Source organism: Opisthocomus hoazin, chromosome 5, assembly GCF_030867145.1.
Source record: "Opisthocomus hoazin isolate bOpiHoa1 chromosome 5, bOpiHoa1.hap1, whole genome shotgun sequence".
Classification (NCBI taxonomy): domain Eukaryota; kingdom Metazoa; phylum Chordata; class Aves; order Opisthocomiformes; family Opisthocomidae; genus Opisthocomus; species Opisthocomus hoazin.
Genome location: NC_134418.1, coordinates 34,915,001 through 34,933,401, shown reverse-complemented (window position 1 = coordinate 34,933,401; position 18,401 = coordinate 34,915,001). Strand labels below are relative to the sequence as shown.

At 44.1% G+C, this 18,401-nt stretch overlaps 1 protein-coding gene across 2 annotated transcripts in view; it reads left to right on the top strand.

Moving 5' to 3' along the window:
- ANXA5 (annexin A5) overlaps positions 1-18,401 on the top strand; it is a 55,948-nt gene that overhangs the window by 15,014 nt on the left and 22,533 nt on the right. The window contains exons 2-3 of one of the 2 annotated variants that reach the window (XM_075420918.1): positions 13,036-13,116; positions 16,616-16,659. In XM_075420918.1, coding sequence (XP_075277033.1) covers positions 16,651-16,659 — 9 coding nt within the window. In that variant the 5' untranslated portion in view covers positions 13,036-13,116; positions 16,616-16,650. Of the gene's footprint in view, positions 1-13,035; positions 13,117-16,393; positions 16,520-16,615; positions 16,660-18,401 lie in introns of those variants that run through there. The other variant, XM_075420917.1, reaches the window with a different exon arrangement.

Genomic DNA, 18,401 nt, shown 5'->3' with positions numbered 1-18,401 from the left:
TCTCTGTGTTAGTAAATGGCACTTCTGCTCTTCCAAGAGCATTCAATATAAATGCTTTAAATGCTGAATTAACTGCAAACCTACTGTAATCACTAAGGTGTACTCACACCTATTTAATACCTGAAAATTGGTGTGTGCCAGCAGGCATCTCCTGCTGAACTTTAAACCTTACTTTCCTTGGTGTAAATATTACTTTCCTTGTGCTCAGATTTTCTAGAGCAGTTAGTGAGATACCTCCTAATCCGACCTCTCTCTCCAGATTGCTGCAATGGGGTGATGACAAGCTTGGTGTGTTCCTGTGCCAGCGAGGGGTGCTCTGTTCAAGAAAAATGGATATAGAATTAAAAGTACTCAGTTGCCTGCCTTTGATTTAATTTTCAATAGTGCAGTCAGGAGGCAGAATATGAACTGGAACGGTTGTTGAAAGATGATACTAGCAAATCTGAGGACTTCTTTCATTGCCTGTCTCCCACCACCTGCTCGGTGCTTTGGACTGGTCTCATCCAAGGGTCTTTCTCTCATCTTTAGCTTTTCATGACCGTAGACTGCGCCTGACCTGGGATAAGAGTCTCTCCTCTTCAGACTGGAGCCCTGCGTGTGCTGAAATGGCATGAACTGCTGCATTAGGGTGAGAGATGCGTGCCATGTGAGACGTACCCGCCGTGCTGGGAGGCCACTTTCTCCTTGTACCTCGGCGGTCACGCAGCGGCTGCTTGATGATCTTCCCAGGGTGCAGGCACACAAGCCACAGTGACTAAAAGCAATGAAACTTATTTTGGTTTGTTATACAGGAACTGTGTTAGTGTAAGGCAGTGGCAGGCTGAATCCAAGGGAAACTCGTACCTTAGTGAGACATTTCTGTTGCACTCTTACATATCTATTTTTCATTTTGAACTTAGGTTTTATTGTGGTCTCCTTCCAAATGAAGTGAGCCTTCACATGCCTGGGTATCCTTCACACAGATCAATGTTACTGTGAGCTGTTTCTTTATCAGTGTTATCAAGATACCAGAATTTAATAATCAGTGTGCCTGATAATAAAGTACAAGTCCTAATTTTACAATTGGTGTAGTACTAGTAGAAGATTTGTAGAAATCCAAACTTTTGCATAAAGTGATCCATAACACACAATACACCAAGATCGAAAAAAAAAAAAAGACAAATATAATGCTAACAATTAATTCCATGGCTTGGCTACAGTATCTGTGTATTGACCTAGGAAGCACAGGATGACCTAGCGCTTTTTTTTCCTTATCTTCTTATCCTACCAAGAACCTGTAGAAAAAAATTATCCATTTCTTCTGAACTTAATACGGTCCCCTTTTAATAGTGTTTTTGGGTACCCAGTTAATGATTCAAAAAAGCAATTTGGATTGTCTAAGCGATTTTGTAGCAGCTGATGTGAGACAAGTGATTATTAGAAAGAGCATGATGGATGTAAACTGAAAACCAGACCCGGAGCCTGCACACGCGTGCTGCTCTTTCTCCCACGTGTGATTAGCAGGTGAGATTTTCAGCAATACCAGGACAGGAGGTGCAAAGGAGCCATAGAGAATTGTTTTCCTAAAGCTCAGCAGAGTCTGCAAGCTGCACTGTAGCTGGTCATTTGTGCACACCTTATTAAAATTTATGCTGCATTAAGGAGACTGTCAAGAGGCAACTCTCGGTCTTTACGAATGGTAATGAAGTTTTCAGAGGTATCTGTTCTTTTGCAGAAGATCATCTGTCTTTGATAGAACAGGTTTTGCTGAAGCCTTGATTGATTGCTGAAGACAAGTTTAGCTATTCTGCTTGGTGAGAAAGGATCACTGGCGTATACTTTTCCTCTTTTGTTTTCTTTTGCGTTGGGGTGATTGATGTATTCAGACCGGTCCTTTCTACACGACGTGAATGCCGTGTAACATCAGACGTGTGATGAAAGCTTGATATTCCCATGCTGAAACTGATAAAAGCCTCCCAAAACCCCAGTGTTGCTGGCTTGCTGACTCTTTGGGATAGCCCAGGACTGCTGCTGTGAGCCCTGAGGGGTGCTGCTGGCCAGAGGGACCCACGTGGGCAGCGAGGGGTGGGCAGGCAGTGGAGGGGAGCATGACGAAACACAGGTGTTGCCAGTAGAGAGGGGAGCTGGCTTGTTTACTTGCAGGGGAGGATGGAAACAGGGAGGTTAAGAGGAGTGGAACAGACCCCTGAGTGGATTTCTTAGAGAGAGGTGAGGGTTGTCACAGCTTGTCTGGTGACCTGGGCAGTAGCAATGCCCTCTGGAGTGCCTTGGTTGGGTGTCTGTCGAGAGAAGCAGGTAAGGGTGGAGGGAGACAGAGGGGCCCAGGGCAGAGGAGATCCAGGAAAAACAGATGGTATCTTGCTGTGCTTGGTTTCTGATGTGTAGCAGAGGTCCTGTGTGGTGAGGTACCTCTATGGAGGGAAGGGAAATGAGTTTGTGGGGTTTTTTTTGTCATCGTCAGCTAAATAACTGCCAGGAAAATAGTGAGATTTTACAAAGCATTAGATAATGAGACCTCTCATGATTTCCTGTGCCAAATCTTGGCATGAGACAGACCCTGGGGCTGTGCAGGACACTTGCTGCCTTTTTCTTCGCCTCTGGACCCTGGAAGAGGAATCAGACACCTTGAGCCAGGAATGGGAAGGGAGGCCCTCGACACTTCTCTACCTAGCAGGGAGACCCCAAGCCAGAACATGGGGAGATATGGAGGGGTCTGTTAACACTGTCCCCAGCACTTCTGTAGGAGTTTCGGTGTCCGTGTGTTTTTCTGTTTGCGAGCACAGGTTAGCACCCTCCTGCCAGAGGGAGGCATGTCTCGCTTTGGGGTGAGGTGCCCACTTTAAAACTGAGGAAAAAAGAGAGTATAGCTTTATGGCCTTTTCATGAACCCCTAACAAAACGATCTTGTTAAAAGTGACTTACAGTAATTTGTCAGTAATTGATGTAAACCATTTTTGTGTTAAAATGCACAGTTTGGTTAATAGAGAAGTCTTTAAATTTTGTAACTCTGATTTACTGAAGTCTGCCGTAACTGACCGGTTTTGTGTCTGTTGCCCGGATTCAGATATGAAATCCCCGGAGACTCTATAGCTGTCAGAAAATCATGGATGTTTAGCAGAGGAAAATTGGAGGTCTGCAATACATTATTGTGGAAAGAATAAGCATGGAGGAGAAGAGGATTCATCATGGCTCTACACCAGCCCTGCGTTCATGTAACTCATTCAAATGCAGCTGAATTCAATTACCTTGTACATGGCTAAAAAAGCTGGGAGGGAAATGGGCTGCAACTGGTCTGTGTGTGCTCTGCTTGTCCTCTCCTGGGTGTTGTGTTTGGCAAAGCCCTGCTACCCTAGTCTCTTAGATGGGGAAACTGAGGCATAAACTGGTTCTGAACATGCAGAAAGTCAAAAGTTCCTGTCAGGAATACAACGCAAGCCTCTGGTAGGGACCAACGGGGGGAGCTCATGTGCCTCTCAAAACCTGAGCATGGGCTGAGGTGACCCACCTGCCTTGAGCCCTGTGGTGGATGAAGCCAAAATTTTGGGTCGCTGGAGCCAAATCTGAATGGGCTTAGGGCTGTGCCTGTGTGCACTGTTTTCTGCAACTTAAATGCTCATCAGAAACCCAAAAGACTGCCAGAAAATGTGTTACAATGCCAGGAAAAACAAAGATTTGTCCTTCAGCTCAGGGAAAACGCAGCATTTTTTCCCCTTGTCCTGTTGCTGTGTGCAAAGTGGGTGAAAGCACTTAGGGGGGAAAGGAGTGTTTATCCTGAGGCAGGCTTGTTTTGCCACGTGGGTGGCTGGTCACTAGGAGCTGCCTTGAGGAAACTTGCTGAAGGAACTCCCAGAAGTCCCCCCCTTTGGTGGCAAGTGTATGGCTTTTACTGGTGGTGCTAAGCCCCCAAACAAGTTTCCTTTTCAACCTCTCCTTTCTGCTGCCAGCACTGTAAGTAACGGCAGGCTCCATGGGAAAACCTGAAGGTGACAACATTTTAGAAGTAAAAGACCTCAAGCATCAACAAATGCTTGTGACAGAGCAGAGCTGTTGGATGTGAAAAGATGTGTAACAAACTAATCTGTTCGCTTGTCTCAGCCTGCAGCTCTGAGAAATGAAATATTACCTGGGAGCTTCTACAGAAGTACTTCAATTTTTAAAGTAAATACATAATCCTGGTACTGTGCAATGTTAATTTAAAGAGAAATTAAATTTTAAAAGTTTCTTTTTAACAACAACGACAACAACAAAAAATCTGCTATCTCCAGTTTAGTCCAGCCCTTTGAGCATAGTCAATGCCTGACCAGCTTTCTTGTTCACCATTTGAAAGCTTTTTGCTTGATGTCTTTTATGAATATCAACTTTAAAAAGGTTTGCCTGGCTGAAATCTTCCTCGACTGTACAGACGGTTCACTGTTGTGAAAATCTTTCCCCTTTCAGCCTTCCTTTGAAGGGAGTTATTTGAATGCTAGAAAGTACTGAAACTCTATTCAGTGCTAGCGCAGAGAGAGAAATGAAATGACTTGGGGTGGTTTTGGTTGCAGTCTGTACTGAAGTGACCTGACTGATCTACAGGCTTTACTGTTTTCTCCTTGTTTGTTTATCACTACTGTGGGATTTACTAGTGTGCAGTTTTTCAGGCATGAAATCCATTTCCTCAATGTCTAACACCTAATCCAAACTTAAATGCAAAGTCTTATTAAGGACTGATGACAAAAAAAATCAAAAACCTCAAGACCTTTCATTTTTTTTTTTTTTTCTTCATTGACCCTACTGCATCTGTATTGGGCGCATTTCCAGCCCAGAAATTAGTTTTCCTGTGTTAAAGACAAACTCCTGGTGTGATTATCTATTGGTATGGAACATTTTACTTACAGAAGCCTGCTTGCGCTGTCATACTGAAAAGAGTAGAGCTAGTGGGGGGATCTGCCTACAGCTGCTGGGAAGGCTGAGTAAGGAAAAGCATTCTGGGATCAAATACGAGGGTGAGCAGGGGATGGTGGAGGTAAACAGAGCCTTTCTTTTTCCCCCAACACCAGAGCTCTCCGCTTTAACTTATTACAGACAAACATCAGATGCAGTGGGATGGCATCATGTAAACTTTTGACTGTTTTTGTGGGAGAAAGGGAAGCAAAGAGCAAGTGTGTGATTAAAAAAAAACCCAACAAAACCAAAACCCATCAAGTGGAATACATCCCTGATCACTTGGTGGTATTTTATTGAATTATTTTGAAAGGGTAATTGTTGCATGAACTCCTGGAATAAATTTTTGCCAGGATTTTGGAGGACTCTTACGTGCTATCACTGTTATTCCTCTGCTTTGTCACAGTCCTCATAGAAGACGGTTTGAGGAGACCTCGTCTCCTCTGTGCCGCAATTCCCGTGCAGTGCCACTAGATGTCCCGTTTTCTATAAAGTTTATGCTGCTTTCAAAACCACTGGTATTATTTTGTGTTTGAAATATGGGAAGGGATTTCAGCGAGTCAGCATTTAGATCATTCATGTTTTCACTTCCCCTTTGACTATTACCGTATTTATTTTTGAAAAATTTGCTGTTAAGAGTGGTTTAACCTGATTTAACTAAAATTCCTACAGCAGCTGAGACTGGGAATGTGGCTCTGACAAAATGCAGCATCCTTCTCTGCCACTGTGTTCAGAAGAATAACTTGTGATAACTTGGTTTTGAATTGCTGTATAGCAGCAGCTTTGTAATGGAATATACATATTAATGAAATCCTTGTACAAAACCCAAGCCCTTGGCTCTGTAGCCACTAACAGTGGGAGATATTTGGCATAAAGTACTTTTTTGCATGTTCCTTTGATTTAAAAATAATATTGATGCAAAGCTATGCATCAATTGTGCTGTGTGTCACATCTGTGTGGAGGTCTGAGCAGAGGGTTTGTGCCTCTGTGCAGCAGTATATGAATTATACCGTGGAATACCACCTATGCACATTCAGATGGTGACATTCACCACCGCCTTCATTCAATTCATGCAGATTATATACCCTAGGGCACCAAAACCAGGCAGGCTCAACCAATACAGGTTTCTGGCCTCTAGATTCCAAAGGACTGTTTCTTGATCCTCTTGCTATAAGCTCCTGAGACCCCTTGTAGCAATCACAGAATCACAGAATGGTAGGGGTTGGAAGGGACCTCTGTGGGTCATCTAGTCCAACCCCCCCTCCCGAAGCAGGGACACCTACAGCAGGCTGCACAGGGCCTTGTCCAGGCGGGTCTTGAATATCTCCAGAGAAGGAGATTCCACCACCTCCCTGGGCAGCCTGTTCCAGGGCTCCGTCATCCTCAGAGGGAAGAAGTTCTTCCTCATGTTCAGCTGGAACTTCCTATGCTTCAGTTTGTGCCTGTTGCCCCTTGTCCTGTCGCTGGGCACCACTGAAAAGAGTCTGGCCCCATCCTCCTGACACCAGCAAGTACCAAAGCTGTCTCTGCAGCTCTCACCCACAGAGCCATGACGTGGGGCAGGAGGGGATGTCGCTTGCCCTTAATGACTGTGCATATGGAGGCGGGTGTTGCTATGAAGTTTGTGTGTTTACTGGTTTCTTCCTGTGTTTTAGAGGCACAGGGGCTGCTACCCATTTCTGGGATGTCAGGGTGCTCTCCTTGCTCAGCTCAGCCTCACAGCATTGCCTCTTACTGCAGCAGTTCGGCCAGGTGAACACACAATAGGGAAAGGGAAGTCCTAATTAGCCATAAATATTTATTTATTTTGGCTGAAGGAAAAAAGGTAATTTATGTCTGCAGCTGTCTTCAGCAAATAATGTAACACCAGGGAGCAAATAAGTTGGGTATTAAAAGAATAAAATGCATCTGCTCATGTTTGGTAGTTTGGATGCAAAGTTCAAATGTGCTGATTCGCCTCGTGCCATGGCACAGACGTGAATGCCCCACCTTTTCCCACAGCTCACAGCCTGCTGCTGCAGATCCTGCCTCTGCCAGTGGCACTACAAGGCCTGAGGTTTTTAAGAGTGTTGGAGGGATCAGGGCAGGAATTTCTTCCCTTGTCCTCACCAGCCCAGAAATGGGAAGTGTGCAGTTATATAGGAGCAAGATTTGCCATGTTTAGAAAAGCTGTGCATCAAAACTGGAGTGCTCTCTAACCCCAGTTTCACTGACCTGCTGCTACAAGTGCAGGCAAACATGCAAAGGTATAGCGAGGTCTGGATGTTTCTCTTTCTCATCCTGGGAAGATGATTTGGCTGCCTCGGTTGTGGCATCTCACTCCTTAGCTCTGTGCATGTATCTAGGTGTATGATTTTTTTTTTTTTTTGAGCAATGACCTCCAGACCTGAAATGTAATAGCAATTTTATTTGTAGGGTTTTGATTACCTGGGGCATGGGCAAGGAAGCGGTGTTGCAGACAATCCATGAGAAGTCATTCAAACTACTGATTGGAAACGGATGCAACAAAATGAAGAGCTTGAGATCTACAAGGAGGAGGCAGAGAACGGCATTTAACACAAGGCAGTCTGTGGTTCCCCTTGCAAATGTGCTCATCCTGTTGCATCTGAATGCCAAAAACTGGTCTGGTTTTTGGTCTGGTAATGGATCAGGATACGTGGCAGTAGCTACATGCACACTGCGAAAGCAGTGCTAATCTGTAGTTTAGGCTTTAGTGCTTTTATCAGTTTTTGTGTAGAGATTTTCATCCAGGTGCTTTTATGAAGAATAAATGTTATTTTAACCACATCACTCCTGGAAAAAGAGACTTGGGGATTTCATTGTAGCCTAATAGTGGATCTTGAAAAGGACTCACTCACAGCCCCTGACTTTAAATTCATCCTTCCACTCTGGAAAAATTAGCATGACAAAAAGCTGTCAATATGATCAGGAAAACTATGTTTGCCTTTAAGAATACTTTACCTGAGTAATAGCTAAATATATGTTCTTCCTAGGGCTGGGGGAACTCCTTTAAGTAAACGGAACTGCAGTTTGCATCAGGATGTAATTAGTTACTATGTTCTGGACCCTAACCTGTCTCAAGTTTATCTAAAGCTCTGCTGTGATTACTGCTACTGGAAGTTGTTGGTGTGCTATATTAATTGTTTTATATTTGAAAATGCAAATTAAGGTAACAAAAACTCCACCAGATGAGGTGGATGAAGGATGAAGAGGCACGGAGACTTTCTAGAGGAAAGTTACCACAGGCATTTCTCCCAGTCTAATAGTCTATTTTCAGACAAACAGGTAGTTTAGGAAGAACAGAAATATTCTGCCATACAGTCAGCTCTTAAAAACATGATGGGGGTGAGAAGTTTAAACTACTGGCAATATTGACTTCACATACAAATTTATCAGAAGTCCATTATATTTGCTGCCTTACTTTGCTAAAACTTGGACTCCTTGAATAAATTTGTCACCTGGAAATTTCACCTTTCATTAAAACAAACCAACAACCCCCCCCCCCCCCCTCAAATACCCAGCATTTGTTGCTATAGAGAAACAGATTGACAATATGAGCCAGAGAGAATTATGAAAGACGTGCATATCACGCTACTTGAAACCTAGTCCTATTTTTGAGCAGTATGGCCAGTGATCAATGGAGGAAAAAAACCCCTTGTGCCTGGCAATCATCAAGGTGGGAACAGGAGAATGCCAAGAAATGCTATTTAGAAGTGTCTTTGAAGTTTTTCTTGAGGCGCAATTGGGGTTTATACTGCGGCAGGCCCTTCAACCTTGTATGAGCACAAGTGAGAGAAGGTTTATGGCATTTTGTCCTGTACAGGACTACAGCCAAAGTCTTGTGTTTGCGTGGCTTTGTCCATACATAAACCTTTCTGTGACTTGCTCACCTTTTAAAGTTTCAAAATTAAGTAAAGTAATGGAGCATTTTTAACGTAGAGTGCCTGTGTCTCGGCAATGACTTATCAGGAGCAATTAAAACAGATTTTACTCCTGTGCTGGCAGTTTAGGGAGATTTGTCCTAGTTCAGGTGTCAAAATGTGTTATAGAAACTAGGAAAGGGACTTTAGAGGTCTTGAGAGAAGTGCTAAAAATGCTTCTTGTGTTTACAGGAGCACTAATCATCCAATGTCAGGGGAATGTATGAAAAGTTATGGGAAGAAAGAATGGAAGCAAGTTAAGTTCCAGACAAATTATTAAAGCTCTCTAAGACAACAGTGCCTGCTGATAAAACTGTTGGGTTATTTAGGTGGTGGTGTGGGCTGCACACATTCTGCAATTGAAGCACTCTGTTATTTGGGGTTTTGATGAATAGTGATGTGGAAGATTGAGATCAACGTGTTTTAGAAACTTAATAAAAGGCTGAAGAGAAAACAAATTGATGTAGGCTTTGTTTGGTTTTGCCTCCAGGCTTATTTCCTCATCAAACTAAAATTTAGTGGGTCTGATTCTCTTCTTACTTACAGGAGCCAAGGCTTGTGCTGTGCAGAGGTGGGAAGGTGCTTCTTGTCCTGGCACCTTTAGAATAATTTATGTGTTCTTTTCTTCTTCATCAGTGAATACGTAAACCAATGAGGCAGTTTTCAGTGACACTGAGGCCCTTTGGCAAAGTAGAGAGAGAAAGAACAGAGCAGTGCAAAGTCAGTAGCTTGTGACTTGAAACCTGGGTTCGGTTACCAGTCACTGGCTGTGACCTTGGGGAAACCCCTGAGCCTCAGCTTACCTTTATTCTCCATTTGAAAATGAAGATAATAGTGTTCCTGTATCTCAAGACTCTCGTGGGGATGCTAGTGGTAGGTCCCTTGATGAGAAAGAGGTCTTGTTACAGGACCTCAGTTAGAGGTATTTGGGAATAATAAATGCAAAGGCCAAGCTTGTTTAGTCACATTATGCCAGTTCATTTCAGCTAAATCGATTCTTATTTCTCTTCCCCACAGAGAGGGAGACAACCGCTCATGGATGATTTTTATTTTCTCCCCTCAGATTTTTCCAGTTTCCATTGAGCTAACAGAATTGAATTATTTTTCTCTCTGCTTCTCTTTCCTAAGCAGAACTAAAGGCTTAACTGGTTAAGGGAAATATCTTTCTGATCTGGCATTGGTTACTTTTGATACTTAGTGCTATCTCAAAGGTTTGTGGTGGCTCCTAAATTCTTTGCACAATGCTTGAAGTTCCTAGATGGGGGACAAAGCAAGTGGGCTGCTATTATTGATGGGCTGTCCCCTCACACACCATCACTGTGTGGAAGTGTGCAGAGCACAAAGCCTAAGTTATCTGCTCAAGATAAACTGTAGTGCAAAACAGCTGGAAATACAGAAATATGACCTAAGCACCTGGCTCCTTTTCTCTCCCTTTGCCCCAGAGGAGGAGTCCATATCACTAGTCATCAGGGATGGAAATTCTGTTTCTGAGGAAGAACTAGGCAGCCTGGAGATCAAGCCTGGCCTGAGAGAAGTACTGGAATCTAGCTCAAGTGATTTATCTTTGCTTGAATTGAGATTATTGCATTGATGACATTGTTGTGAAGTGTCTTTGTCTAAAGACAATTTTGTAGAAACCTGCAACTCCTCTGACTAAAAGAAAATAAAATATTTTTCTGGTAAGAGGAATTCAGCTGCTGGTGCTGTAACTGGTATGAATGCTCTTAACTCCTATTAACCTTTTCACATCATACTGGTGTCCCAAGAGAAATCAAGAATCTGACAGAGTACCGCTCTGTAATGGGTTGTGGATTAGAAGTAATGAATCACTTACAGGAATTTGTCTTTGTTGGAGTATAAGCCAATATTTAGTCTCCAAAGCAAGTCTCAAAGTGCTTTTAAAAAAATATTAAATCTTCTACTTTGTACTCTTAGCCTGTCCTTCAGCAGTCCCCTGATGCTGGCACATGTAGCATGGAAAGCGTTTTATAAACTTCGTCAGTATTAAAATCTGAACTTTTTACCCTGCCTCTAAACCAGTATTGCCTTCACCTCTTCTGTCTTACTTTAATAGTGCAACTGCTTAGTGTTCATCTCTTATCTTCCACCCAAGGTGCTAGAGTGCAGCACAAAGCTGTCTTCATTTGTGCTAACAGCTGAACTGTTTGTTGCCCTTGTGTGAGAGCAGAGGGAAATGAGGCACTGAGAAATTGCCATCCGCTGGCACCCAGTCTGGAACAGAACAGATTTCTTCTCTGTCAGTATTAATCAAAGCATGAACTTGAAATTGCTTTTGTTTTTCCTCCCTCACCTTTGCTTCTGAGTTGTGGTTCATCAAGCAGTTTTGACTATTTCACTTCCAAAGAGACATTAAAGTGTGGAAAAGCATTTAAGATTGATCTTCAGTTATAATTTCATAAGGAAACTGTCTGCTCCATGAAATTTCCCAAGCCTGAAAATCTGCCTTGGTAAGCCTATTGCACTTCAGAACCTCTATAATAGCCTTTTAAAATATTTTCAAATGGGATTTTTTTTTTTTTAAGAGAAAATATTTTAGCTAGGACACTAACTGTCCCTTGGCCTTTCTGTATCATGTGAAAAGGGCTCTAATGTGACTACTGTGCTCCAACTGTGATAGATAAATTGAATGCCCTTTCCCTTTTCAGCAGCCATTGGATACATAGCAGAAGCAAACTTTCTTATATGGGCTTTGCTCCTTTTTTTCTTTTCCATAATGCACTTAAAGGTAGCTGTGTAGGATCATCTAGTAGCTCAGAAATATTATTGGTAGCAAAATGATGTATGGTGCTTTTGGGCAGGAGATGAGGACACCCATTGCAAGACTGTCTTGATAAGCAAACCATCCATCTTTCTATTTATCTAGTTAAAAAAACAAAGTTACTGGTCTTTCTGTGATCTAGCAGCCTGCTCTTGACAGCAGCTGCAAGAGGGCGTGCTATTGGAAGTAACTGCTTTTGTGCTAACTTTTCATCCTCTAAGACTTACATTGATTCTGGAAAAACATGCACATGCCTTTTAGTGCTACAACCAGACTTTGGAAACATTTTTCAGCTTCTTATCAGAAACCCCATATCAAGCTAATCAATTCACATATCTGATGATTCTTGTATGCAATCTTTGCCTCCGTTCTACAACTGTAATGACTCTGTAACTGGTGTGATGGCAGTTTTGGACTTCATACTGTGGTGAGTGCTTAAGGAAAATTTGCTTGCTTATTTATTTTAAATAAATATGCCTAGACCTACTTGCATATCTGAATTTGATACAGAAGTGAGGAGGTTCGCTGAGGTCACACTTCTCCGAGTAGCATGTGCATACTAGTTTTGTCCTATGTAATGTGCAATCCTGCCTACAGGCTATTGAACCTAGGTCCAGAGGTGCAGATTATACTGAGGTTTGGGATTTTTTTAAAAGGAAAACAATATACAGAAGGTGGTTTTTGGAGTACTTCTTTGGGAGGCAACAAAACCTGTGTTCTCCCAAAAGTAGAGAAGTGTTTGACAAATGAAGATGGTCCCCATGATAGTCCTCCTTTCTTCTCTCCTGTTGCCTCCTCTGGAGGAAGATGCTGTGAAGTACCATAAAGTAGGGTTCCAGGCTAGCCCCATGTCTCCCAGGTCCTCACCTTGTTGAGAGGAACAGAAATGCACAGCAAGCAAGCCCTGATGAGGATTAATCATCTCATTTTTTTGTCATCATGCAGTTTTGGATTAATGTGTAGCTTTTAAAATCCCTTTTTGAGAACTTGAGTCGGGTAAGTGGTAAGCAATGATACAGCAGCACTAGCCAGTGTATCTCCAGAGCAAAAAAAATTACCCCAAAGCTTATGCCCAAATGGATGCAATCCCATCTTTGCCTCCCGAGGACGTGCAAGGTTGCCAATGTGCTTCTGAGGTTACTTTGGCTTTCTGGCTGCTGAACACTTCCTGATTGCTTAATCAAGGCATCTGCTGCCTCAGTGTAATATTTCAGCAATTTGCTTCTCTTTGAAAGTGTGACTTTGAGACCTACCTCAGAATTTCACTCTATATGGACAAGATCTGTGCCTTGAAGCGGCTTGGGAACTGTCAGGGCCCTGCTTGCTAAGTTGCCATGTGTGTGCCGGAGCTAAACACATCATTAAGGCACTGCCACTCTGTTTCTCATCATATTTTATTGCTTTTTATTGTTCCAGGTGTTTGCAGCTCTGTATTAAGGAAGGATTGGGAGTGCACTGTGCCAGCAGCAGCACTGGGAAGCAGACGGTTACATCCAGGTATGATTCTGCTAATGTTTGAAGCTGCAAAGAGCAGGGAGGGGCTTGGAAGGGGGACAGAGTGCTTTCACCTACTGTGGTGTTTTTTCACTTGTGTGAAAATTTGGCTTCATTAAAACAAAAAAAAAAAGAGAAAAATAATTGTATTGAGTCTAGAAGGCTTATTTGTGGCTTGTGGGTGAACACTACTGAATGCTAGAGCCGCTGTCAGATTAAATACCTGCCCATGGTGACCATGAAGGTGTTGCATCTGGTGCTTATGAGTCACCATCTGTAACTATTTTAGCCCAACTTAAATTGTGTCCACTGAAGGCAGTCAGTGCAATATGCATTTTCCTCCAGTTATATGTTCATGTCTTCAAGTTCATTCTGGACTTGCTGGTATAGCTATTTCTGCCTCTTCCCTTTGCATTCAAATCAATGCAAAGGCTGAAGTTCTGTGGTGATCAGGAGATTTTTTCCCGAAACATCTGCTCTTGCCAAATGGACTAGCTATTCTTTCACGTGGTTTTACCCTAACATTTCCCTCTGCATCCCCAGGCCTCATTGCTTCATGAAGTTATGCAAATATTTTCTTGCTTAAATAAATACTGATGACATTATAGATTGACTAGAGTAGATCTTGCTCCTAACTTCATCTGTTGGCAAGAAGATCGTTCTCTTCTCCTGTTTACTCTTTTCTTACTGTTGTAGTAGTTCATCTTGGGTTATGTATTTCGGACCCCCTCCAGAGCAGGAAAATATTCTGTGTTCTCACATCCAAGAAACTTTTCCCTGTCATTCACTGATTAGAAATCCAGAGGTTACCTTTGATTGACTAAACATTACCTTGGTTGGTTGTCTGTGCACATAGATTGGAATAACAAACTATTGTGTGTAAGCATCTCAAAGGCAGAAGAGAGGAAAACCATTTCAAATAACTTGGAAAGAAAATGGTAGACTTCCTTCACAAGAAATGAGAAGCAAAGGGTACACAGAGACACTTACTGCAGAAGAAATGGCATGTGTTAATTTGATTCCAAATCCACAACATCCAACAAAAAGTTTGAAGGGAAAAATGGAGTTTAAGACATCTGTTTGATAATTTCCTTAAATTTGAGAGTTGCTATAAATTAGTAAGGATACTAAATAAGGCATAGGAAACAAAAATGCAGTAATCCAGAAAAATCCATCCTCACAAGTCAGAAGGTATAAGAAGAGGTGAGGAGAAAACCACCTTTCCCCCCCTGCCTCTTACTGTGCTATTACACACATGACACAGTTGCAACATTTCCATTAAGCTAGCAGAAATTTTATGTTACGTTGCCTGGTTTAAACTAGACTTGGCATTATCGGAAGCCAAGAATTCAAAGGCTGTGTTGCAGCGCCGGGAGCCAGGAGGAGCTTACTGCTGGGGAGGAGAGGGAGGACTGCCCTCTTTCTGAGGCAGTGCAATTGCGTTCCAGGTGGTCAGATGCTAACTGCTAAATAATTTGTTACACAAATACACACCTTTTTCCAGATTATTCCAGGATTTGGTTTATTTGTGATGTTTGATACACTTGCATCAGTAAAGGTAACATACCAATCTTTGTGTGTGCCGCTTGCTGTAGCAGAGAGTTTCTATTAATTTATTTCAGTGACAAGGACTACAGCTTTATTAGTTTCTAGACACCTTATTAATTGTTCACGTGATACTGATAGAGCCTTTTTTTAGCTTTCATGCTAGCCAGTAACTTTTCCTTATCACACACCTGAACCATCAGTGAGGTTTGAATTCCATTTGGCTGTGCTCACACCTGTGTCATGTGGCGCTCGGCACACAGTTACCGCTGTGCTTATGTGCCTCAGTCTGATCGACAGAATTTTTGAGTGTGTTAGAGGGCAGATTTGGATCCCACTGCATTTCTTTGTGTGTGCATGTGTGCACTTTCTAGATGGTAAAGCTCGAAACATGATCGCAGCGTAGCCTGTATCTGCTCTGGATATAATGTGTAAGGAGAAAAAGACTTTTGCAGAAAGAGGTGGGTGTGTGTAAGCAAGGTTGTGCTCAAACTAAAAGCAACCCGTTTGAATGTCAACTACTATTTTTTAAACCATTTCATAATGCATAATTTTTTCTTAAATATCGTTATTCTATATCTGATCGTCATGTGCATTTCGACGTGTAGTATGAGCTGCTCACTATTCCCTTCATGCATCTTTGAGCATGTGTGGAATGCTGCTTCAATGGATGAGATTCAAATTAGACTTCAATAAATAAATCAGGCCATTTTAGCAAACCATTTGATCCTCAGTCCTGCAAAGGAAGCCAGCTGGGTGGATCTCATGTTTTTGCTGAACTGTACATGCACTTTTGGGGCAACAAGAAATGATGGACAAAATATTTAAATTTACATCACAATCTGCATTTCTGTAGGTGTTTTCTGAGGTAAACACAACTCACTTGAAGTCAGAAGTGACTGTTACATGTTAAAATGCTCACGTAGCGAGATTATGTTCATGTTGTCTTTTGGCAAAGACACTGAATTCCATTTGTGTTGCAGTCTCTCTCCCTGCTTTCATCTGACACACAGCTGGATTGCATTTGTGTGGGTGAGGAGTAAGTCCTCAGCTTTAGATGAAAGTGCTCGTTGATCAGCTGTGCAGACTGCATCCTCGTTGCTCTCCCAAACTGGATGTATCTTCTCTGTTCCTGGCTCAGTGGAATGGTCCTGCTGTAAAATGTTGAGACGAGTACCGTTACCCGAAATGCTCAGCGTACCGACAGTCTGGAACTACAGCCCCTACATTCTGTCCCAGCACTGTGCTTGTTTTGCTCACCTAGCTGGCTTGGAAGCCAACCTAGGTCAGCGAGTAGAAGGCCTGCTTTAGAATGCGGTGTGGACTTGTCCTTCAGTGATGGGCCATGCTCCTCTCCGGATTAATGGGGACCAATTTCTACACGGCTTTCATCGGGAGGGGGCCTGAGCACCGGCTGGAGCCTATCTCTCTGCAAATGCAACTTTTCTTTTAAAAGGTTTATTATTACTAAGAAACAAAGCACTAATTATACCCTTCCACGGCACAACAGAGACGGAGGAGAAAGCGACCGTCTAACAGGGACGAGCCCCGGGGGAGGGGGAGGCTTTCTCTCCGCGTTTCCCCGCGGGGACCTGCCCCGCTCGGCGCCCCTTCAGCAGCCAGCGAGGGGCGCTCGGCCGCGGTACCGCCTCCCCCAGGCGGGTGCCGAGGCCTGGCAGCCCCGCGGTCCTGCGGGCTGGAGCCGCCGCCCGGCCTCCAGGCGGCCGTGGCTCGCCGCCCTCCCGGGGTGGGGCCTGGCCGGGCCCCCGGGTGAGGCGAGCAGCGGCGGGGCCCCTCCCTCCCGCCTGACTCAGTGCTCCTGGTAGCTCTGGGCGGCGGCGGCTCGGCGGAGCGGCTTGCGGTGAGGGCGCTGCCCCGCAGCGAGGGGCGCCGGGAGGGGAGGCGAGGGGAGGCTGGCGGGCCGGGCGGGCGCTCACTGCCGTGTCTCTCTCCGCAGGCTCGGACTCGGACCCGGCCCGGCGGATCCCAGAGATGGCGAAGGTGAGGCGGGCGGTGCCGCCGGGCTAAAGGCTGCCGCCACGGCCCCTCGGCGGGCTCGCCCCTGGCCGGCCGCGGCCATCCCGGGACACCCTCGGGTTCGCTGTCTGCCGACTCGTACTCCTCAGTGATTGCTCTCGGCCTGCCTTAAGCCAGCCCGTCCTCCGGGCTGGGGAGGGGGACGGGGGCGGCAGCCGATCATGTGAGGCGCGCGTCAGGCACGGCTGTTTTTTTCCGCCAGTTTCCACTAATTTGGCCAAGTTTTCGGTACCGTGTGTTTATGCTGGGCTTGGGCGGAGGCTCCTTCCACTGGAGGGCGGAGGAGAAAAAACCACCACCGCGGCTGTGCCCCGTGGAGGCTCGGGGCTCCCGTCCCCGGCTTTCCCTGTCTAGCTTCAGTTTGCTGGAAGCCTGGCAGGTAGCCTGCGCTGCTTCGCCTGACAGGGTTCATTTTTCCTTCGCAGCGCTTGTGTCGCTGTGGTTTGCGCCTGGGTGAAGGCTTGGAAACCGGGGCCGAGTGCAGCCTTTGTTTTGCATCGAATGCATAGACTCCGAAAAGTAAAAGGAGAGTTTAATGGCTCATTTATGTGTTTTGTGCTGCCGTAGGAAGTGAAAGCCATGGAGTTGTATGAGCGCCTTTGCAAAGGTCGGGGTGATTGCACAGTAACGTTGTAGGTTTTTCGGTGCTGTAAGCTAATGAGTGGAATGATCAGTGGTGTTTTAATGCTTCTGTGAATACTTACTGATGTTCTGCCTGGATTTGGTTTTAAAAGAAAGGGTACTTCATTTAAAAACAGTTTTTATATTTAATAGTAAATCCTTCAAGTTTTGGACTTTTTCTTGAGGGACAAAGAGGGTATTTTTCTTTTTTAAACATCAGGTCTGGTTTGTAGGATGCATCTTAAGAAAACAGAATCCCCTACCCATGCCAGTGCAGGCTGTCTGAGCAGACAGATCTACTTGCACAGCCTTTTATTGCATGCACCATTTTATTATGTGTAGCATTGCTTGTAGGCTTGAGGGTGACTTCCTTTTAATAAAAGCATGGAAATTTGCAGTTCTTTTGTCTGTTCCACAGAGACACAAACTTTAACTCTTGACCTTTGTAAAAGGAGTATTTCATTCTTTGCTAGTGCCAAACTAGTTACCCTTGTCTTCATGTAGTAGAATTTTCTACTGCCTGAGATAACATTTGGGGTTAGGTTACTAACTGTGGTGGATGATGGTAGGTTGAAGTTATTGGAATGATGAGGGCTTGTACTTGGTGGGCCTTGTCCTCCAGTTTCCGTGTTCAGAGGGCTGCTTTCCACTTCAGTAGTATCCTTTGCCAGTGCAATTATGCAACCATGAAAGACTGAGAGTGTCAAAACTTTGTAGCCTGTAATTCATTTTACAAAAGTAAAAATAAAAAAAGTTGAAGAATAAGCTCTGCTCCTCCTGGCAGGTGTCTGCTCTAAATTTTGTTGCACCACGAAGTAATGGTAAGAAATGCCTATCAGTCATGAAATGTCAAATGTCAATTGACAGTTGCTATTCCTATGGACAGCTGAAGGTTCAGAGTTCACAAAGACTGCACAGCACAGTGTACTGAGTCCAGTTTAGCCTAGGTACATCACTGAAGAATAAAACCTTTGAAGAAGGCAAGTTATCTTTGGAGTCTTGGTCACTGCAGTATTTGTTCTTGCTCAGTTATGGGAAGATCCCCCCCTTCCCCATCCCCCCCCTAAGACTTGAGGGATTGTGAG